The sequence below is a fragment of the Botryllus schlosseri genome, chromosome 12 (assembly GCF_051294905.1).
Source record: "Botryllus schlosseri isolate E-star chromosome 12, Bs_hap1, whole genome shotgun sequence".
Lineage (NCBI taxonomy): Eukaryota > Metazoa > Chordata > Ascidiacea > Stolidobranchia > Styelidae > Botryllus > Botryllus schlosseri.
The window spans coordinates 13,964,796-13,988,954 of NC_137247.1; the positions used below are offsets into that span (position 1 = coordinate 13,964,796).

Sequence of the window (24,159 nt, forward strand, 5' to 3'; positions counted from 1 at the left end):
TCCATACTTTAGTAGCATATATGTGATCGGTGGCGAACTGACAGGGGTTATATATTGTCGGGGTGGCATGGTGCCGTGAAACAAGGGGTGGCATGGTGAATACTCAAACAGCCATACACACGGTCTGTGTATGATGTGCAAGTACATATGTCGCTGGACAAGGAAAGTGCAGAAATAGCCTTGTAAGGTTTTCTAAGGGTGAGGTACACGGATGCCGATCAATCCATGATTGCCGATTTAAGTAGGGTTACCATGTTTTGTAAATCTGAAAAGACGACACTTTTTCAGAATTTTCAGACTTGCAAAACCGTATGACAATTCTCAAACAATGGTCAATTTTTCCCACTTTGTGGTCGGTTGACTAAAAAGAGGTCAACTTTCCACTCAGCTCCCGAAATACCCACCGGAGCGTCACTTCGGTGCTGATTTAGGGCATCTCAGTCGAATTTTTGCTATGAATGTAACCAACATTCTCAAAAAAGAGGACAAAATCTCAAAAAAGAGGACAAAAGGGCATCCTCCGATGACACTTTCAAAAAAGTCAAAAAAGAGGACAAATCCTCTTAAAAGAGGACGTATGGTAATCCTAGATTAAACGCCATCAAGCGACGTGCTGCCGTTGCACAAATTACGACAATAAGCCTCTAATTTTAATTGGCCAAATTTGAACCGCTCAATGAGGTTGCTGTTGTTCGTGGTATTGATGGTGTTTGTCGTCATTTGAACCAGACCGATCCTCCTTGTTTTTGATTTCGTATCTGCCGACTTTGTGGTATGCCTCACTTCTAGGCTTTTTGTAAGACACACTTCGAACGCAGATGAGATGGCAAAGAGGAGCCTATAGATAAACCGCCAACAGTTAGGTAGGAATTCTGGATTGATCTCACCGAATGAGGTATCTCAGAAAGGTAATCGACTCTTCGATGCCCTGACAATGCTGACATGTCGCGTAGATTAGTCCGAACATATTACTGGCACGATGTCCGAGTGGCGAGAATGTTTTATCATCATGCTCCCAACAGGATGTCCGAACATACCCCATGCATGATGTCCAAGTGGCAACATATATCCCGAACACACGTCAGAAATGATGTCGGAGTAAAAACGCAGTCAAAACACACACCAGACATGATGTCCCATATGGTAGCGACGCAATCCGATCGTACCCAAGACATAATGTCCGAGTAGCCACGTAGTCCGAACATATCGCAGACATGATGTCCGAGTGTAAACATAGTCCGAAAATGATGTCCAATTAGTAGTGATGTTATTTGGCTCAGGTTACAGTATATAGTTAAAGTTTTGAATGCTTTAGGGATCGGCTGAATCAGCCGGTCATGCTTGGCACTTGGAAGATAAATACAGCAAATTGAATTCATTTGCAAGTGTTGGGAAAGTCCTTAATGTAGGGCATGGTATGGTATGGTATGGTATGATATGATACAGAACGAAATTTTGGTATGGAATATGGAAATGTGCAAGTATGGTATGGTATGGAAATTTCACAAGTATGGTATGACCCATGCATTATTTGGCATTTACATATGTAAATTGATGCTACTTCGCTACATTGAGAAGAATTTCAAACATTTCCTGTTTTTCTGTCGGCTTAAATATCAATTTCGCGGAGGCGCAACATTGCGATTACGGTTACCAGTTCACTGCTCATTAATTTTATTGCATATGCTATTATTCAATTCTGGGGGTCTCAACTTTCACCAATATAGCAAGTCTTTACAAAATAAAGTCTCACCAAATTTTATTAAAGGGAGCAATTTTAATAAGTGCATGGAAATGTAGATTTCATTTTGTGGGGAATGACAAGAAGGCTGGAAACCAATCTTGTAATTTGACAATACCTTGTCCATGTTTTAGATTTTTTTTAATAAAATATGAAAAAGGAAGGATATTTAGAAATGCATTATTTCATGTTATGCATAGTAAATAATTCGAGCTGTGCCAAAATGAATCAATTTTGCATGCCATCGTTAATCATATGTTTGCAGATGTTTAATGACTATATGAGAGTCATCGTCACTGTGGCATATAATTTTCGAAGTAAATTGGTAATATTGTTGGAGCGGTAGTCGTTGTTGGAGTCGGTGGTAAAATTTACCGACTCCACAGCCCTGTTAAGCACAGACTATGCTGGATATGATAGTCAAACTATAGAGACTGTAGGATGGAGTGCTAACTCTCAGAACCGTATTTATGTATTCATCCGCATCATCGATAGTAACTTTTGATTGCTTCCTCGAAAAGCTTCATTACAAAGAGTTAGCAGCACATTCATCATTAAAAAGCATCATATGATGTAGAGGAAACATCAAAACACACATTAGTTACAGTATAATACGTAAATAGTTCGGCGAATAATTGGCAGACGTAAATGCCTTCAGAATGGTCACGCTCGACTTAGGCTTCTCACGATCGTATTGTGACGCATCGAACGCAGTGGTATCGGGCTATTAAATATTGAATCCACAGCACTATTCACGGTTATCCTCTTTCGTTGTAGGTTATTCACGGAACTTGTTGCACGCTCATCATTTGATGAACGATATTATACGACTAAATTGGATACATAAATTAACCTCAGTCCTTAGCGGGTAATAAAGCGCTACCTGGCTACAATCCATATGTCTCTGATGTGATTAACGTAACCTATCGCCATCGACACGTCTCTGACGAACTTCGTCGGCCCTACCGCACGCTTTCAACAGCACGCGAATGACTACAATTACTATTAGGGTAGAACAAACGTTATCAGTATTTCAAACCCGTAGTGCCTCGTAGATCACAGATCGACAACCAGCCCTGACTCTTCTAATTCGCAAATACTAGTCAGCGCCCGAGATTATTAACCACAATCTCATTTCGCGACCACATCCTTCGTCGCGTGCCACCTCTTTTAGCCGTTTGTCCTTTATGCTGTCCCGTTATTACTTTGTGTGTTCTGTGTGCGCGCAATGTTCATACCTCATCATCCTCACATAGCCTAGGCCGATCGTGGTAGGTGCCTGATCTCTTCATTTTATCTCAATCTTGTTGTGTGGCATATTGATTAATAACAGTGTTAATCAGGGATATCTAGAAGTTCTAGATATCCCTGGTGTTAATAATAAACTGAACTGAATTTTGTTCTATCAATACTCATCCATCAATATCATAGCCGAAAACCCATTTCAACAACAATAGGTATAGGCCTATATAAGCAAACACGGTTAAATGGAAGAATGGTATATTTCAAACATTAAACAAAACAGCAAGTTAAACAAAACATGACAGAGACCACAAAACATTTCAAAACTGATCCTTTTAGCAGTGTACCGCATGTACTTCTGGAGTTTGCTAGTATAGAAGTACTTATACTTATACTCCAAGTAGATTCCCCCTACTTCCTCCAAGTAGATTCCCCCTACTTCCTTATGGGGTTATGTTTAGACTACTTATACTACTTGACAGTTTTCTATACAAAACTAGGCCTAGAGTACCTACTTTTAAAACCACCTTGAAAATCACCACTTCTACATCAGAACGAACGATAGCAACTTTGATCACCTTTGCACGATTCACCGTATAGCACACACGAAGTGTTCAGTAACGAAATACATCTGTTTATTTGGAGTACTCAAGTAGGTTTCGCCTACTGAGCAAATTTGTAAAAACGGCACCTAATATTAATGTCATGAGTATTTTTGTGGTAGACGCAAAGATGTACCCAGCAATCGGTAACGCAGCCAACTACAATTTCCTGATGAAATTTTGCAACTCCTCGACCAAATCTACTTTTCGAAACTAATTACTTGGATAATTCTCAGACCTTCAACGAAAGTAAACACATACAATTGATACACACATGAATAATACAAGTGGAAAAAATCAAAAATAAAATTACCCATGCCACTTCAGTCGGACTTCTAGGATTTAGGCTGAGGATCATCACAGACACTTGTCCATGGGTTGATTGAAGCATGAGCGTATGTTGTATTGCCCTGCTTCGTCCTCTTTATGACCTTTCGCTGACACAAGTACTGATAGAAAATCGAACTTGTGAGATATCCGGATTTCTAGAATAACTGCCCGATAACCGCTGTGCAAAATGTTAACCATGAGTTGGCATATGGTATTAACACACAGAGCTCTTACCAATGATCCAAAAGTAGCTTCGAGAAGAGCAAAATCCGGAGATTGCGCAATTAATTACTTGACGGCATTTTTATGAACTTATTATCTGTAGGCGAGATTCGATACGTAAATTGCTCCAAATGCAGTTTCACAATTTGTCATTGTGGCAAGTATCATTATGTTAATGCAGTTATTCTACCAATAAATCTTTTACAGGATGTTGGTACCGGTACCGCAAACTCGCCATTACATTGACTCCCCTGCAATAGATAGTAGAAAAAGGTGGTCTGCTGTAACAAATAGTACATGGCAAATCCCCAATTATAAACTAACGCCAACTTTCAACACCTACATTCGCTAAATACTAACAACTGGATCGCCAAACAAACTCGGCGTACCTGACATAAACAATAAATAACATAGTAGTGAGAAGCCTAAGTCAACGTGACCATTCTGAACAGCGAACAATGGGTTTGCACTCCATCCTACATCCTCTATAGTCAAACTATGCTGGTTAGAATACAGCATGGTCTGTGCTCACCTTGAGACTCTTTTCTGCGCATGCGCATTCATTAACGACGTTGAGATATCATATCCAGCATAGTATGTGCATACTTTAAACTTCTTTTCGTGTTTTCATTAAGGACACTTGCAACTTGACAACACTTGGAAGTCAATTCAATTTTCTGTAAGCATCTGATAAGTGCCAAACATAACCGGCTGATTCAGACGATCCCTAGAGCATTCAAAACTTTAACTATATCTATATCTTTATCTAAAGTAGACCTGGGCAAAGTGCAGCCTGCGGGCCAAATGCGGACCGCGGAGTAAACCTGAGCGGCACGCAAAAAGTTGCTTGAAATTCACAAAATATAACTACCAGTGTTGGGATCAAGTCACTACCTTCGAGTCACGAGTCATTTCGAGTCATCGCACATTTTAACTCGAGTCAAGTCAAGTCAATCTATTTTCTAAGGTGACTCGAGTCAAGTCAAGTCAGTCGATTTTTGGAGGTGACTCGAGTCAAGTCGAGTCAAGTCAAGTCAAGTCACGAGTCAAGTCACAATTCAAGTCAAATTGCCTTTTCGAGGTATGAGGCGTGATTACGTCATTGTATTTTGCTCGCTGTCTGAAATACAGATTGAGTGGTCATTGATTTTGAACTGATGAACAAATATAGAGTTTAATATACACGCAAGTAAGGCGCAGTATCGCTCACATTTAATTAGAACTAATAAACTCAGTAAGTAATTGCACGGCCTCAGTTTATAGTTACCAGCCTAAATAGAGAATAGAGAAACGAATTGATAAGATGCAATACATTACCCTTTTGCAAATTTATATGATACAACTCGAGTCATCGCCAATGGTTGAGAACTATATAAACTATTTTCGAATTCAATTTCAATAAAACAAGAGGTTTGGTTAAGTTAAGAACACAGAACAGAAATAGACATTTCGCTATTAAATTACTTTACTATACTATAGTCTACGACAAAGTAGGCTGTAAGCTTCGATCACTTCGTTTGCGATCAATATATTTGTGAGAGAACAATGGAGGCTCATTAAAACGCACGATCATTGAATGATTGGTCGCTCTCACGGGTTACACCAGAGTTGCCCGAACAATCCGAACATATGCAAGATACAGTGACTTTTATCGACACTGATTACTTAATGACTTGAAATTGACTCGTGAATTTTGCTCCGAGTCACGAGTCAATCCACATTTCTGATACGCTGAGTCAAGTCAAGTCAAGTCATTTTAGCAAAGTGACTCGAGTCAAGTCAAGTCATACGAAAAAGTGACTCGACTCTGACTCGAGTCAAGTCATGACTCGAGTCATCCCAACACTGATAACTACTTGTCAATTTTGCTGCCTGGAATAAAACCTCAGACTTTGAAGCTTGTTCTTTAATATACCGCGATTCCGCAGCCTACGTATACAGCTGGGGGTCTGATTTCAGAGACTACGCCAGGTCGTTTCGGCACCTTCCTATCTTTCATGGTGTCGAAATGTTGTGGTGTTTTGAAATGATGAAATTTTATGAATCAACTTGCACTACGTATGATTCAATTTCAAACCTTTCTCATCTTTTATAACTCAAGCCTTGACACACATCTTCTGATGGTTATGTATAAGTATTAGCGGAAATCAATTACGTATGTACGCAAGCACAATCGCACATATTTAGGACATTCGATGTCATTCAGTTTCTCGATGTCACTCATAATCACAATCGCTAATCAGCATACTCTTAACGACATTGTCTCCAAGCCAACGAGAGATAGGAGCCAACGCGTGCTATAGGCCGACGCGATAGTTAGGCTAGCGATGATATCTTTCGAATCAGGTCTATTGCAGATGCGATTGTGTAGGCCAAGGGACGCTGGCGATTTTGAAGGGGGCGGAAACGCTCAGGGGCGATATGGGGGGCGCTGAAGAAAAAAGATGAAGTGGTAGTAGTAAATATCCTTAACGAGTATTCAGAGCAAATGAACATTCCACAAAACATGACAAATCCCGAAATTTTTGGTCGCGCTGCACGACGATGTTTGCTGTGTTTTCATAAAAGTAGTGGTTTATTATCATTCATGTAAAACGAATTGCACGTACTTGTAGATCGCCAATTTCCCGTTAAAACACTGCCGTCATGCTTGCTAGGGTTATTTTCAACAACATGTTTCGAATTAGGTATTATATCCCGCAGCGCACACCGTGTGAAAATCGAAGAAGGAGCTGCTGTGTATCACTTTTGAGAGTGAGAGCCCCTTGTACATAAAATATGTTTTAAAGCTTTGTACACGAAATGAATCACAAATATACTTCTATTTGAGATCTACAAAATGTAATCGTCAGAATATTTCTTCATCGTATCATAAAGGATGATACTATCTAGTGTTGTAGTTCACAACCTCACATGAATGTTATATAATATGAAGGGGTGGTGTGAACCTCTGAAAGGTTCAGATTCGCGTGAACGCGAACCTTTTTGAAAGGTTCTGTGTGCACGCGAATGGGGGCCTCATGACGTCACGTGACGTCAAATTGCAATGTTAAACCCTACATTTCAGTGAAGAGATAGCCTATTTCTACACGATACCTAGTGACGCCTCGGGCCACATAATGTCACAATGCTGAAGTACATATTGACGTTTTAACCGTCGTCAAACGTTTCAACTGGGGCAATCAAATAATCTCATCAAATCAATATCTTCCGTCGCTTTGCCAACGATTTCGACGAGGACTTGCAAGGGAATATAAGCTTACGCCGTAACGGTCTAGGTCAGACCGGACAATGTATTCAACGTCTTAGAAGTATTGCTACGTTAATATTGATAGCAGAGTGTAAAACGGGTTTTTATACTTGCTACCGATATTACCCCATTTATCAAGGTATACAGCAGTAGCCCACAACGCAATCGCACGGATGTGGTTTTTATCATACAATAAACATATGAAATCAAGATTGTCCCCGTACGCCTGCTAGATTTTTTACATCAGACAATGATATCAATTTAATTGATTGGTTCAATAAGCATCATTCGCTGACGACCTATGTATAGTGCACTTCGTTCTTGATGTTGTGTGATTGCGAGTCACTAAATATTCGAGCAAACCTTTGTGACAAAGCAAGTAAAATTTTTGAGATTGTCAAAGTGCATGCTCGTTTAGTGTTGACTTTTTTATGCTGCCGGGGTCATGCATATAGCGACCCGCAGTTGAAATGTTTCAACCAAAGATGTTATAATGAAGTGAAAATTGTAATGTATGAAAAAGGTTCACAGTGCAGAACCTACCAAGATTCGTTTGTGAACGCGAACCTCTAAATTTCTGAGGATCACTTCACACACAGAACGCGAACGTGAACCTCACGTTCACACCATCCCTAATGAGTTTGCTTTGTTTGGAATAGCCGGTTACATTCATGTTAAAATTAATAACTGGGTAGAGTACTAAATTCAATGTGAGCAGATGTATGCATCCCATTCTCAGTTGACTTACTTATACACTAAGACAAAAATCCATTACCATTAATTTCCCCGTATTGCCAACCCCACAGGACAAATAACATCCACCAGAGAGAATTATTTGCCAGTGGAGAAATACCAATTTTACATCGTGTGCTTATTTTAGATTGATACGTTTATGCGTTTCATTATCTTTAGACTATAGCGGACAAGAGGTAATAAAATAACAACATGTAACGAATTAATTGTACCAACGGGCACCCCCGAATATGTTCAATTAATAATTACGTGACCTTTATTTTCCAATACAACAGCTCACTCTCGCTACTGGTAAATCTGATTACGTAGGCTGAGAGGAGAAAATGTTTATAGCGACATATATATGCAATTACCACCTATTCATTCATGCATTATAGAAAACTTTTGGGGCGCTGGAGCACGATAATTTTTGAAAGGGGGCGCTGGAGCACGATAATTTTTGAAAGGGGGCGCTGGAGCAAAAATGGTTAAGAACCACTGGTTTAGGCCAACGATGATATCGTGCGGACAAGGCAAGGCATATGCGATTGTGCAAACCATCGATGGTTTAGTGCGATTCCTCAAGCCAGCGGAACTAGGCTTGTTGAAGACGTGATAAACCAGGCCGACGACAATAGTCGAGCGCGCGGCAATCAATGACCTAATTTCGCAATCATCTCAGCGGGAGATCGCGTCGCGTTACATCAGGGGTGTCAAACATACGGCCCGGCAGACGATTTCATCCGACCCGCGAAGTAATTCTGAGTAGATTGAAATATTCTTATATTTTCCAGTACATTTGTAACAAATCTTGAGATATTTTGCAGGAAATATTTCCATATTCATAAGCCCCATTATAACTATCCGACTACGGCTCTGTGGTCTCACTAGTTACCATTATCGTAACAAGTCGTTGAAATCGACATCCAGTTTCAAGAATGCAAAAAGTGCACACTAAGTTCGGAGTTTTATACAAATATGGACCCAAAAGTAGTTATTCACAGCAGCGAAAACGCCACTGCGAAACCGGTATATACATTATACAGTTTACAGGGAAAATATATTAGTTGCACTGTCACAAATATATAATTGAGAAATATATGGTCGCACTGCTGTGTCAATTTCGACCCAATAGATCCCCAGACATCAGAGAAACCGGACTTGCGGTTTATAAACAGAACCCAAACGTCCGCGTTTCCAATTAAATATCTTGTATTGGACGCAACCCTTATGCAGGGCTAACGCCAGACTACGACTAAATCAAAGGGATCATAGAATATGACCACTTCTATCGTCGTTAACGCCACTGTTCTAGCGGTTCTTAACTGTATTCAACCAGACAATCATCGTATTTTTTGCCAATTCCATTGTTCACGAATAAAGGTTTTGCGACTTGCTCCTTTAAAAACCCTATAATCCGCGTTTATCTATATATAAGCTTGGTATTCAGGTGAAAAGCAAGAGCACGAGGTAACATTTTGGAATCAGTTGACTGGTTCGGCCCGCGAGCGATTTGAAGGCTTGAATCCGGCCTGCGACGCAATTTCAGTTTGACACCTCTGCGTTACATTGTGCATGTGCAATGTGCATTGTGCAGTGTGCACAGACGAATCTCGCTAATTGGCAACACGCTTCTCACTAATTGGCCGCGGCCGCGCGCAGCACTGATAATGCGACTTATTGAATTGCAACTGAATATTAGCGTCAGAATGGTCGACCCCTGAAACCCCCCTCCCTGGCTACGCGACTGATACTACTATTTGGAAAATTGTAAATAGCGACAATTAAACAAATCACAAAATATGACGATGTAGATGTAGCGAAATATACCTGATTTACTTGAGTAAATACTACTAGTAGAGAAATACTACTGGGTAAGTATTTCGGTAGTAACCACCTCTGAAAATAATGAACTAAGCTAAACAGTGAACAGTGAATGTGAACAAATTCATTCACACTTTACGACAGTGTTTCCCAAACTTCGCTATACGCGAGTAACTTAACCCATAAATATTTGAAGTTTGCACTTTCAGAAACATTGTCGAAGAGTAAGAAGGTAGGGGAGCGTCGTGCCCCCGCAGTTGCCAATATCTTGTATGTGAACTATCCATATACCAGGGGTGGGCAAACTTCTGAGCTCGCGGGCCGCATTCAACATCTGAATTCATTCGCGGGCCGCACTATATAAAATGGGATTATAAACCAAAACGCAATATTGGTATTTGATGATATAGTGAGGACAGGGAGATAATATATCTGTTTATTTAAAACAGTGGTTCCCAACCTTTCTTTAGACACGCCCCTTTTTTGATAGTGGAAAATTTCGCGCCCCCCTTATCGTCATATCACTAAATCCAACCGGGTTGCTAGCAACCCCAACAGTTTGTTTGATGGCTTTGAAGGTTATGACTGTGGATGAGAGAATTCAAAAATACGAAATTCGGTCTATGTATAGAGAAACGCGCGTGAATTGGAGGTAAATCGCGCAGAGCGCGAAATTTTTCAGTTGACCCGCGCTTCTTCGCGCGCCCCTTCAGATGCTTTCAGGCCCTCCCGCCCAGGTTGGGAACCACTGATTTAAAACAAACCAAACATTGCTTTGATGATATCGTACACGCGTCAGAAAGATAGTGGCGAAATTTAATAGGCTGGTCGACCTCAATAACCATTTTGTCAAAATTATAGAGAGGAAAGACGGTTGTCCCGATTCTTAGAAGAGGATTGAAATTTAAATCTGTGAGCAGCGATCTGTTCATAGATTTACTAAGTTAACTTTTCATTCAGTTCCAGGACACACAATGCTCACAGAATCATAACCATGTTAGCTTCAAACACGCTTCTACTATGTGTAGATAAAATATATATGCCTATTCTACCCATACAGAGAACGAATCCACCTAAGACACGCGCGAATCGGTTCTTATAAGCGCATCACTGAAATAATTAAAACTGGAGTGACCAATCTGAAAACCCACTCGTGTTCCGAATTATGTCTATCTCGTTTAGGATTTCTGTGATGTTTAGCAGTTGAAACTAGGGATGGTGTGAACGTGAGGTTCACGTTCGCGTTCTGTGTGTGAACCTCGGAAAGTTTGAGGTTCGCGTTCACAACAGAACCTTGGTAGGTTCTGCACTGTGAACCTTTTTCATATATTGCAATTTTCACTTCATTATAACATCTTTGGTTCAAATTTATTACTTTCAACTGCGGGCCACTCTATGCATGGAGCTGGCAGCATAAACATTCAACACTAAACGAGCATGCCCCTGACAATCTCAAAAATTTACTTGTATTGTTACAAAAGTTTGCTCGAAATATCCAGCATTCCGTTTGTGCATATTTAGTGTCTCTGTGCTGTGAGCTTGACCCGCAATCACATGACATCAAGAGCGAAATATACTGTATTTTGTCAGCAAATGATCCTTATTCAACCAATCAATGAGATTGATATCGTCTTCTGATGTAAAAATCTAGCAGGCGTACGGGGTCAATCTTGACTGCATATGTATACTGTATCATGAAAACCAAATCCGTGCGACTGGGGTGTTGGCTATACTTCTGTGTAACTTGTTAATCGGTAGCAAGTATAAAACCCATTTTACACTCTGCTCAATATCCATGTGGTAATACTCAGACGCCGAACACATTGTCCGATCAGGTCGAAATTGTTGGCAAAGCGACGCAAGATACTGATTTTATGGGATTATTATATCATTTGATTGCCCCAGTTCATACATTTGGCGAGGTTTCAAACGTCAATATGTACTTAAGTACTGAGCTATTATGTAGCCCCGAGTCGTCGCTCGGTATCGTGTACAGTAGATTAATATCGGCAATCACCTAATTTAAATATGGGGTTGAAATTACCAATATGACGTCACGTGACGTCATGAGGTTCACGTTCGTGTTCACACAGAACCTTTCAAAAAGGTTCACGTTCACACGAACCTGAACCTTTCAGAGGTTCACACCATCCCTAGTTGAAACCTTTTAAACTGTGTGGGCCTTGAGATCGGGCTGTCGCGCCAGAAATTGGAAATAAAAAACAATATAGGAAGTATTTATCTTAGAACAGTGGTTTTCAAACTTTTTAAGACACGCCCCTCCCTTATGATGGTGAACGATTTCGCGCCCCCTTATCGTCATTTCACAAAGCGCAAGCTTCAACTGCTCTGTAAATTCCCTTTTCTCGCCTTGATATTCTTTCGTATCACTGTAATGCTACTTTTTTTTAAATGTCTATCCAATACGTACTCCATCATGGACTGATTTTCATTTATTACGCAATTCTTGGTCGTGGTGCAAAAGACCAACAGGTGATAAGCGCCAAATCTTTCTTTTTAATAAACAACAACAACAACAACAACAACAAAGCGCAAGCAGGTTGCTAGCAAACCTAGTGGATAGTTTGATGGCATGGAAATGGAAGGTTACGACAATGGACGAGAGATTTTTAAATGTGAAATTCAGACTAAATGCAGAGCAACAATTATGAAATTGTTGGTAAATTGCCCGGAGCGCGAAAATTATTTTCAGTTGAGCTCAGCTTTGCGCCCCACTTCTGATGCTTTCACGCCCCCCAGTTTGAGAACCACTGTATTAGAATTATCATGGTGAAATATACTAAGAAATAGTTTAATCAAGTCCCTGCATTAGTTCGATTTTTAGTACGCATTTTATCAATATTTTAAAAAGTTTCTTTAGATTCTCGCGGGCCGCACAGAACGGCGCTGCGGGCCGCATGCGGCCCGCGGGCCTTAGTTTGCCCACCCTGCCATGTACGAACCTTGTGTATATTATGTTTTCAACGCATATCAAATGTATGCATGTACAAATGATTCCTGGTGTTACATATGCCTATTTCGGCGTGTTTGCGGGATGCGGGCAAGCATAAAGATTTTATCCATGGCATGAATGATGCATTTTTATCGTTTGATTATTATATGTTACTTCCGCGATTGTGTCGCAAGATGTATAAAGCTATCAAAAGGCTTCGATATCACCTGCCACGAAGGTGATACGCGAATACTGTGCAAAAATGTCTTTTCTGAATTGTTGCTACTCCACGAGCGCCTCTCGTAAGGTTTTCATACCTCTTTGGTAAATCTTTTATGCAATACTCTAACAACCGTAATTAGAGTCCATTAGTTAGTCGAGGTAAAATCGTGGAAGTAACGCATCTTTATTTTTATGTTATGTTTGGAGGGGTGTCAGTTAGTATCATACCATTTGGTTTATTTTTCAAGCTGACAATCTCGGTTTGTTGGCCTACAGGCCTGACCAGGGAATTTTATGGCATAACTAGATGACCTTCTGTCTGCTACTAGTATTTTTTCGATGCCATTGCCATTTTGGTACAAGACGTTAGTGAGCAGTAGTTCTCAACCAGGGTGCCGATTGTTCACCTATGGAATTCCGCGAGAAAATCAGGTAAAAAAAATGAGGCGACAGTCGACATTTACAGAAATTGACGACATCCAAATTCTGAGTAGCATTTGGGATGGTAAAATAATTTAATTATAGTATGATCGGCGGCTCTACTATTTTGATCCGCACATTAGAACACGTTTTGAACTATCCTTGGCAATTATGTTACAGGCGCGAGCTTTATAGGTTTACATCGTCTAAGAATCTCAGTCACCGTACAAATTACCGTGTGCGATTTGTCAAAGCTAAACCTGTATTGTATTGTATTGTATTAATGGGCACAACACAGTGGAGCTTATCGCCTTTTTAGGCCTTGTGCTCCACGACACGAATTTCATAATGTTCAGAGGTCTTTGCTTTCCTGTAATCTTGGGAACGTCCTTCAATCTCTCTCGCTGTCATTCTTCATTCTCTCTCGCTCCCATGCGTCCCCATCGTGGTCATTGCTGCCGACTTGTAGCACGGCTCACTTTCATTCTAGGCTTTTCAATGCACTACCGTAGTAGTGAGGTCGGCGATGAGGAGCCCAGAGAAAGCTAAACCTGTAAGAGGCATCCGTCTATAGTTGATCAGATAACTCACGATATAACAAACCAACCTCGACTCTGAAGCTTGCCGTTGGGCACCCTTACACGTTCCGGCATACGAAACCTTTTAGATCAGCATCCCTGACGATATCAAATCCAACTTTACCGCCGAACGTGGACTCTCTCCAATACTCCGGCGATCCCAATGCATTGGAATATAATCTGAAAACGAACATCGCAAGCTGCTCGAGTTGAAACGTTGCAAGATTCACAAATTCGCACATTTTAAGCGCGGGGTTCCCAAGTACTGCATTAATTGTTTGGCCGAACTTCAGTCTGTACACAGTTCTCTCGGCGAATATTCCCACGTAAAACTCCACGGCGTCGACGTCAATATAAAAATCGCGCAGCACCTTTGCCAGTCTTCTTTCTCCTGAGAGATAGAGAGAGAAAAGGAGCGATAGAGAGAGAGTAAAGAGTAAAAACACAGCAGACCAATCCTCTAGACCAGTGCTTTTCAGCCTATGTGACAGTTCGGACTTGTGCGAATGAAAATTTCAGTGCGACTGACTAGCGGGGTTCGAATGGAAATCCGGATGAGTGCGAATGAAAACCGTCCATATTTCTCACTTTTTCTGACGTTGAATAATTCAAATAAACTTAATAGGATATTAAGAACAGTGAGTCCGGAACTTTTGTCGTTTGGACGCATTTTAACAACTTCTTGGTAGCTGTGCTTTTCCACTTCACAAGTGAGGAACGCTCCCGATCAGACTTGGACAACTTGAAAATTTTCAACTTTTCCGAATCAGATTAGAATTAGAATTAGAGTTTCACAGTTTTTTTTCAATTAGATTATAATTAGAATTAGAGCTACAGTGTTTCTTCGAATTAGATTATAACTAGAACTACTGAATTTGCAAAAACTAGGAAATTGAATGAAATTGTGAATGGGAAATGAATACAGCAAAAACCAGTTCATATCAAATCACAGTGCGTTTCCATAACCACGAGAATGGTTTACTTCTGTGCACCAAGCTTGATTCGTTTTTGTACTATATACCAGGGGTCGCCACAATCGCGGCCAGCGATCTGATTTGTGATTTTGTAAGCACGCGTAATAAAGCATTTTGAAATGCTAAAATTGATTTCAATCACAAATTATTATTGTTGTTGTTCAAAATAAGCTATTCGCTTGTGCCCAACAACTCTATTCCAAAGTAGCTGAAATGGTTTCGGCGATGGCAACAGCAGTCCATCGATAAGCATATTGCCTTATATTGCCTTGAAGGACAATAGCCCAGACACTGCCCAGACCGAGAAATTATAAGGACGTCCCCACAAGATCAATCTTTATGATTAGATAGTCTATCAGCTAGTAACATGTCTGACTAGCCCCAATATCGATTCATTATCATTAGTCGCTGGAAAGCGTTGTAGGGTATCGTATGTAGCTCAGTTAAAAATAAAATGACGCTTACGACCATGATATTTCATGTTGTATTTGTACTACTCTAATAAAATATTAGTTTTTTTGTGGTAACCATGAGCTTCGCCCATGTTAGTCAGCACGTTGTTGTACTAACATAAAGTTTTAAAAACAAGAATCTTGCTCGCAGACTAGCAGCTACTACTCTAGCAGGGTAAAATTCGTCACAATCGACTATGACTGTAAGGTGTAAGTATAAGGCGAAGGTTGATTGGCAGTTGGCACTGGATTTTCCTGCGCGAGAGGGACATTCCTTGTTAACTGCAAACCAAAATACATGCGATGTATTAATAGAAAAACGAAGATAGGCGTTTGAAGAGTTTGAAATGTACCAAGTTTAGCATTGTTTCGAATTTATGGCAGCAAATGAATATTTTTATTTTTTAATAAATAACCGTCACTTGCTCATTATACCTAATATCAACACATCAGCATATATTAACAATTTATTTAACTGTTTTCAATTTAGAAATAAAATTAATACACTGAAGAATATACCTAAAAATTTTGACTCAGCCCGCCAGCGCATTTTGTGCTTCTCATTTGGCCAGCGGAGAAAATTAACTGCGACCCCTGATCTGTATGCTCCTCTTCGCCATCTCTTCCGTGTTAGCGGTGTCTTTTACAAAAAGCCTGGAAGTTGGCCATGCCACAGAGTCAGCCAATACATAATCAAAAATAAGTAATATCGGGCTGGTGTGAATGACGACAATCACCACGAACACCAGAAACAACAGCAACCTCGTTCGGCGGTTCAAATGAGGCCGACTAAAATTCTCCGAAAAGAGGCTTAACGTAATCTGTGCAACGGAAGCAGTTTGATTACTGACGCTTAATCGGCAGTCATGGATTGATCAGCATCCGTACAACTCACCCTTAGAAAGCTTTACAAGGCTATCTCCGCACTTTCCTTGTCCAGCGACATATGCACTTGCACATCATGCACAGACCATGTGTATGGTTGTATGAGTAGGCTAATCACCATGCCGCTCCTGGTTTCACGGTATCAAGCCAGAAGCCGCCCCGCCCATAAGAACCCCTGTTAGTACGCAACCGATCACATATACTACTAACTGGTGCATGGAAACCGGTGCAAAATTGCACACACGCTATATTTTCTTATTGAACCCATATGACAGTTGCATTTGTGTGTACGCTTTATTATGTGTTATATGTAAGCAGGTTTACAAATTTGCGGTGATTGTAATAAATTCGACCATACAGCCGGCTGTCCGCTACAATTCACAATTACTACAATGAGTCGCAATCAGATTCAGCCGGTGATAAACTGTTGCATGGCCATCCGCCCCAGGATGCCGGATTCGGATATTCTCCCGGATGCACGACAAGTGGGCTGCCTTGCAAGTCACATTCGCCATGCACATGCCATCTTAACATAAGAAATGACTGTGTTAGTACATACGGTTCATCTCTATTATACCGTACACGATGCACATTACTCACGTGCCGCATATTACTTTAATTGATGAAGTGACGTAGGTAAAGGCACCTAACCTTGGCGCAGCTGTCGTCAGCTCTAGGAATTTCCCACCAAAGTTATCACGTTCGTATAGAACAATCTGCGAAAGATAATTGCGTGTTTAAAGGCTCAATGCGACGTGCCATCATCGGCTTAATTGGGATAAAAGTTCCAGCGAATTCTGCGTGGCCAATATTTTGGGGTAACGTTTTGACTGACGCGTTGTCAAAGCCCAAATTCACACATTTCGTCGGGTGATATTAATCAGCGATACAACGAGCTGGAACGTCGGTGTTGTATTATCTTCAAATTAATCAAATCTGAGACCATGCAGACTTACGGATTCATTCATATTGTACATACCTTGTGAGACATATCCGAGTATATATTATTAGGTTTTGGTAATCTAGAAAGATCTGCTGAGGTACAGGACAATAGCATTTAAATCAGTGATTCTCAAACTGGGGGCGTGAAAGCATCTAAAAGATACGCAAAGCTACGGACAATTGAATTTTTTTTCGCGCTTCGCGCGATTTACCTTCAATTATTGGTTGTTGCTATGCGTATACTATTCATTTCATATTTTAGGATTCTTTCATCAACAATCATAACATTCCATGCCATCAAACTAACCGCTGAGATTGCTACCATTCTGTTTCAAAAAAATCATTCCAAAATATATTTATGAACGTTCAATGTTCTTGCTCAAAAGTATCATTGGTCCCCACCCAGTGGGACCAAAGGCACACGGCCTAAAAGAATGTTTGGTCGCCCCCTTAAAATAGAATCAAAAATAACTCAAATATTGGCATAAAAATACGTAGCCTACATGCATATTGCCCGTAAATCTGCAATATTGCACTTCTAATAGAGTAATTACTAAAGAATATTAGTGCGCAAATTGAACGGTGTAACAACAGAATTGTAAAATATCAAAACCAATCAAATACGATTGTAATATACAGAGGCACTGATGCGGGTGTGGTCGGACTGGTTGAGATCCAAGGTCGTATAACGATCATCCTTAGCATATACCCACCAGCACTGCGCTACATATTTTCTATGTCATCATTGTTTGTTTTGTATTTTGAATGGATAAAAAGTATAGACTCTCTCTCTCTCTGTCTCTTTCTCTCTCTGATTGTCACACAAAAAAAACGAAAGGTTTTTGGTGAATATTACTGCAAACCAGTGTGACGTATGTTTTTGTTTTGCATATTTAGTATGAAGGGAATACATGCCGGCAATAGAAGGATCAAATAAATATGAACCCGAAGAGAAACATATGTAATTTAGTTTGTACGTCATATCTACCGAGAAGTGTATTATAAAAGCCTAGAAGTAGGTTGTGCTACAAGTCGGCAGCAACGGAATACAAATGAAGAAAATTGGCTTGGTGTAAGAGATCATTGGAGTCGACACACACCATGAATATAATAAACATACCAGCGAGCCCGGCGAGACGCTGCACGAGTGAATCATTACCACAATGTGGCACAATGAAAGATGTTAATCACTACATTTCTGGAACCAATCAATTGACGACCTCGATGGCAGATGGCAGACCGGTGCGCTCTGTCGTTTTTTTGCAAATTGGCAGCACTGATACGAGTCACAAGTAAGTTAAACAAGAAGTTTAAGCCTACACTGCGACGCGCATCGATTTCCTACCACAACACGAACACAAGAAAATGTGCACACGGGTCACCACCACAACAGTGACATGTCGGCTGGTGATCGGGCTAATTTGCCTGCAATCAATAATAATTCATTCCGTCACAAATCATAAGCTTAAGCATAGCAGTGAGCATGAGTTTGAGTATGCAATATGCATGCATCTTGACCTCCAGGGTACGCCTGAGACTGGCTAAGGGAACCACTGGTGCTCCACGCAAACACCGGTTAGCAACCACTGGTCTAGAACAAAACATAATTTTACTCTTACAGCTGGCAATCTAATCACATGTATGGTAAATACTATAACTCGCAGAAAATTATTAATCTAATCTATGCGAACGACGACAAATTTGTTATCACGGGAGGGCGTCCTTGAAGCGATCATGTTCAACCGCATGGCACCATTTCAATAACAGAATGTTCTAGTTACACCATCGAATCATCCATCGCAATGCGCACTTCAAGTTACATAGCCTTCTTTATATAGTTTCTGAACATCTCTATACGAAGAAGTTCAGTGCAAATTGTTCTTCTTTTGCAAATAGAAGCCCGTTTCCACTCACGTATGTTTTGAGTTCATGCCTCGCTTTTCATGACACCTAGTTGTAATAATGTAATACAATGGATCTCCACATTTTTGACTTCGTGTTGCACAACAATGTTGTGAAGAAGATACTCGAAACATCGACAGCTGGATTCACCCTTGCTCATAAGGCGTTGCCCCGCATGCCAGACATGCTATATGCTATATGTAGTTTCGTTTTCGTTCGGGACCTTTTCCACATCGTCGAAGGCTCACGCCACGCTACTGGCAATATTATCCGAGGATTACAAAGTAGTATAACGCAAACGAAAAAGAAACTAATATGTCCAATTGTCCATTAACATTCCTACCCGAGAAGCCAATGAGGATTGACAATGTAATTACCTAAAGGCGAGGGATTTCCAATCGGCTTGGAGAAGATTCTAAATTCCGAGGGCGGATATCGACTTAGGAATGTGTAAGGACAAATTAGTTTCTTTTTCGTTTGTATTATACTATACTTTCATGACACCTAGTTGTAATAATGTAATACAATTGATCTCAACATTTTTGACTTCGTGTTGCACAACACTGGTGTAAAGTAGATACTCGAAACATCGACAGCTGGATTCACCCTTGCTCATGGGCGTTGCCTCGCATGCCAGACATGATATGCTATATGTAGTTTCGTTTTCGTTCGGGACGTTTTCCACATCGTCGAAGGCTCAAGCCACGCTACTCGCACTATATTCCGAGGATTTACAACGTAGTATAACACAAAGGAAAAAGAAACTAATATGTCTATTAACATTCCTACCCGAGAAGCCAATGAGGATTGACAATGTAATTAATTAGTTTCTTTTTCGTTTGTATTATACTACTTTGTAATCCTCGGATAATAGTGCCAGTAGCGTGGCGTGAGCCTTCGACGATGTGGAAAACGTCCCGAATAAAAACGAAACTACATATAGCATATCATGCCTGGCATGCGGGGTTACGCCGTTAAATGAGCGAGGGTGAATTCAGCTGTCGGTGTTACGAGTATCTCCTTTACATCAGTGTTGTGCAACACGAAGTCAAAAATGTTGAGATCCATTGTATTACATTATTACAACTAATTGTCATGAAGAGCGAGGCATGCACTCAAAACATACGTGAATGGAAAACGGGCTTCTATTTGCAAAAGAAGAACAATTTGCACTGAACTTCTTCGTATATAGATGTTCAGAAACTATATAAAGAAGGCTATGTAGCTTGAAGTGCGCATTGCGATGGATGAATCGATGGTGTAACTATAACATTCTGTTATTGAAATGGTGCCATGCGGTTGCGAAAGATCGCTTCAAGGGCGTCCTTCCGTGATGATAAATTTGTCGTCGTTCGCATAGATTAGATTAATACTTTTGTGCGAGTTATAGTATTCACCGTGCATGTGATTACATTGCCAGCCGTAAGAGTCAAATTATGTTTTGTTCTAGACCAGTGGTTATTAACCGGTGTTTACGTGGAATACCAGTGCTTCCCTTAGCCAGTCTCAGGCGTAGCCTGGAGGTCAAGATGCATACTCATTATCACTGCTAAGCTTATGCTTATGATTTGTGACGGCATGAATTATTATTGATTGCAGGTAAATTAGCCCCGATCACTAGCCGAAATGTCACTGTTGTGGTGGTGACCCGTGTGAACATTTTCATTTTTTCATGTTGTGGTAGGAAATCGAAGCGCGTCGCAGCGTAGGTTTAAACTACTTGTTTAACTTACTTGTGACTCGTATCACTGCTGCCAATTTGCAAAAAACGACAGTGCGCACCGGTCTGCCATCTCCCCTCTCCCGTCGAGGTCGTCAATTGATTAGTTCCCGAAATCTAGTGATCGACATCTTTCCTTGTGCCGTATTGTGGTAATGATTCACACGCGAAGCGTCTCGCCGGGCTCGCTGGTATGTTTATAGTATTCATATTAGTTAGTAGTATTCATATTAGTTTATACTTTATAATATTCATATTCAATTGATCCTTCGATTGCCCGCATGTAATACCTTCATACCAAATATGACGAACAAAAACATACCTCCCGCTGGTTTATAGTAATATTCACTAAGAACATTTCGTTTTTTGTGACAATCAAAGAAAGAGAGAGAGAGTGAATCTGTAGTTTTATCCATTCAAAACACAAAACAAACAATGATGACACAGGAAACACGCAGCACACTGTTTGGTATATGATGGGGATAATCGATGCGACCTTGGATATCAACTAGTCTGACGCCACCCCCATCAAATAATTACAGTGCCTCTGTATAGGCCTATTACAATCGTATTTCGATCGTTCTATTATTTTAGAATCCTGGTGATACACCGTTCAATTTGCGCACTAATATTCTTTAGTAATTACTGTATTAGATATTCAGTATTGCAGATTGGCGGGCAATACGTATGTACTTGTACACGCCGAAATGTGTAAGTCTGAGCCTAAATCGAAACGTAATTTGATGCCAAGATTTCAGTTATTGTTGATTTTATTTTTAACGGCGCGACCAAACATTCTTCTAGACGTTGTGACTTTGGACCCACTGGGTGGGGACCGGTTATACTTTTCAGCAACGAACGTTGAACGTTCATAAATATTTTTTGAAATGAAATTTTTTGAAACAGAATGGTAGCAATTCCAGTGGTTAGTTTGAAGGCACGGGAGGTTATGATTGTTGATGTGAGAATTCTAAAATATGCAATTCAGACTACTCAAGTGCTTTTGTCCTGTACCTAACAGAGCTTTCTAGATTACCAAAACCTAATAGCATCAGTAGTATCTCCTCGGATATGTCTTACCAGGTATGTACATTATGAATGAGCCCGTATGTCTGCATGGTCTCAGATTTCATTACTTTGAAGATAATACAACACCGACGTTCTGGCTCCTTGTATCGCTGATTGATATTGCCCCGTGAAGGGTGTGAGTTTGCGCAGTGACAATGTGTCAGTGAAAACGTAACCCAAAAGATTGGCGACGCAGATCATCGCTTCAAATTCTTTCTATTCGCTGAAATTTTCATCCCAATTAAGCCGATCATCGCACGTCGCATCGAGCCTTTAAACACGCAATTATCGTTTGCAGATCGTTTTATACGAAGACATTAACTATGGTGGAAAATCCAAGGAGCTAACGGCAGCTGAGGCAAGGTTGGGTGACTTTAACGCCATCACTTCATCAATTAAAGTAATATCCGGCATGTGAGTAATGTGCATCATGCACGGTATAACAGAGATGAACGATATGTACTAACACAGTTATTCTTTCTGTTAAGATGGCGTGTGTATGACGAATGTGACTTCAAAGGCAATTCCTATGTCTTGGTTCCGGGAGATTATCGGAGTCCGCCATTCTGGGGAGGACAAGCCAGAACTATATCATCGGCTGCAGCTAATTATAACTCATTGTAGTAATTGTGAATTATAGCGGACTATACCGGCTGTATTGTCGAATTTATTACAAATACCGCAAATGTGTTCACCTGCCAATATATCAAACCTAATAAAGCTTACACACAAATACAGCTGTCACGGGTTTTATACGAAATTATAGCAGGTGTGCAATTGTGCATCGGTTTTCCATACTTTAGTAGCATATATGTGATCGGTGGCGATCTGACAGGGGTTATATATTGTCGGGGTGGCATGGTGCCGTGAAACAAGGGGTGGCATGGTGAATACTCAAACAGCCATACACACGGTCTGTGTATGATGTGCAAGTACATATGTCGCTGGACAAGGAAAGTGCAGAAATAGCCTTGTAAGGTTTTCTAAGGGTGAGGTACACGGATGCCGATCAATCCATGATTGCCGATTTAAGTAGGGTTACCATGTTTTGTAAATCTGAAAACACGACACTTTTTCAGAATTTTCAGACTTGCAAAACCGTATGACAATTCTCAAACAATGGTCAATTTTTCCCACTTTGTGGTCGGTTGACTAAAAAGAGGTCAACTTTCCACTCAGCTCCCGAAATACCCACCGGAGCGTCACTTCGGTGCTGATTTAGGGCATCTCAGTCGAATTTTTGCTATGAATGTAACCAACATTCTCAAAAAAGAGGACAAAATCTCAAAAAAGAGGACAAAAGGGCATCCTCCGATGACACTTTCAAAAAAGTCAAAAAAGAGGACAAATCCTCTTAAAAGAGGACGTATGGTAATCCTAGATTAAACGCCATCAAGCGACGTGCTGCCGTTGCACAAATTACGACAATAAGCCTCTAATTTTAATTGGCCAAATTTGAACCGCTCAATGAGGTTGCTGTTGTTCGTGGTATTGATGGTGTTTGTCGTCATTTGAACCAGACCGATCCTCCTTGTTTTTGATTTCGTATCTGCCGACTTTGTGGTATGCCTCACTTCTAGGCTTTTTGTAAGACACACTTCGAACGCAGATGAGATGGCAAAGAGGAGCCTATAGATAAACCGCCAACAGTTAGGTAGGAATTCTGGATTGATCTCACCGAATGAGGTATCTCAGAAAGGTAATCGACTCTTCGATGCCCTGACAATGCTGACATGTCGCGTAGATTAGTCCGAACATATTACTGGCACGATGTCCGAGTGGCGAGAATGTTTTATCATCATGCTCCCAACAGGATGTCCGAACATACCCCATGCATGATGTCCAAGTGGCAACATATATCCCGAACACACGTCAGAAATGATGTCGGAGTAAAAACGCAGTCAAAACACACACCAGACATGATGTCCCATATGGTAGCGACGCAATCCGATCGTACCCAAGACATAATGTCCGAGTAGCCACGTAGTCCGAACATATCGCAGACATGATGTCCGAGTGTAAACATAGTCCGAAAATGATGTCCAATTAGTAGTGATGTTATTTGGCTCAGGTTACAGTATATAGTTAAAGTTTTGAATG

The 24,159-nt window shown here is 40.6% G+C and overlaps 3 protein-coding genes and 1 long non-coding RNA gene across 5 annotated transcripts in view; 1 reads left to right on the forward strand and 3 right to left on the reverse strand.

Moving 5' to 3' along the window:
- Positions 1-24,159, reverse strand: part of LOC145452351 (prostaglandin G/H synthase 2-like) — a 140,033-nt gene that overhangs the window by 62,523 nt on the left and 53,351 nt on the right. The gene's annotated exons all lie outside the window — the stretch shown is intronic.
- Positions 3,225-4,538, reverse strand: LOC145452944 (uncharacterized). The gene is made up of 2 exons (XR_013919597.1): positions 4,150-4,538; positions 3,225-4,093 (listed from the first exon to the last, which is right to left on the reverse strand). It is a non-coding gene; the product is annotated as an uncharacterized LOC145452944 (long non-coding RNA).
- LOC145452330 (beta/gamma-crystallin-like) lies at positions 16,703-17,552 on the reverse strand. Its single transcript, XM_080330539.1, has 3 exons — positions 17,407-17,552; positions 17,028-17,143; positions 16,703-16,953 (listed from the first exon to the last, which is right to left on the reverse strand). Exons 1-3 carry the CDS (start codon positions 17,482-17,484, stop codon positions 16,815-16,817), a joined length of 333 nt encoding a protein of 110 aa, XP_080186665.1. The 5' UTR covers positions 17,485-17,552; the 3' UTR covers positions 16,703-16,814.
- Positions 17,440-22,792, forward strand: LOC145452331 (beta/gamma-crystallin-like). Of its 2 annotated transcripts, XM_080330541.1 has the most exons (4): positions 17,440-17,467; positions 22,023-22,074; positions 22,358-22,473; positions 22,548-22,792. In XM_080330541.1, the coding sequence occupies exons 2-4, from the start codon at positions 22,063-22,065 to the stop codon at positions 22,681-22,683; spliced, it is 264 nt and encodes an 87-aa protein (XP_080186667.1). In that variant the 5' UTR covers positions 17,440-17,467; positions 22,023-22,062; the 3' UTR covers positions 22,684-22,792. The 2 variants fall into 2 exon arrangements, with proteins under 2 accessions (XP_080186667.1, XP_080186666.1); XM_080330540.1 differs by lacking the exon at positions 17,440-17,467 and having other exon boundaries at positions 21,916-22,074.

Coding starts and splice junctions, on each gene's coding strand:
- LOC145452331 (XM_080330541.1), top strand. Junction 22,474..22,547: donor ATTAAAGTAATATCCGGCAT/GTGAGTAATGTG, acceptor CTTTCTGTTAAG/ATGGCGTGTGTATGACGAAT.
- LOC145452330 (XM_080330539.1), bottom strand. CDS start 17,484: ATGCTATTGTCCTGTACCTCAGCAGATCTTTCTAGATTACCAAAACCT. Junction 17,144..17,406: donor ACTCGGATATGTCTCACAAG/GTATGTACAATA, acceptor TATCTTTCGCAG/ATTGTTCTATACGAACGTGA. Junction 16,954..17,027: donor ATTAAAGTAATATGCGGCAC/GTGAGTAATGTG, acceptor TCTTATGTTAAG/ATGGCATGTGCATGGCGAAT.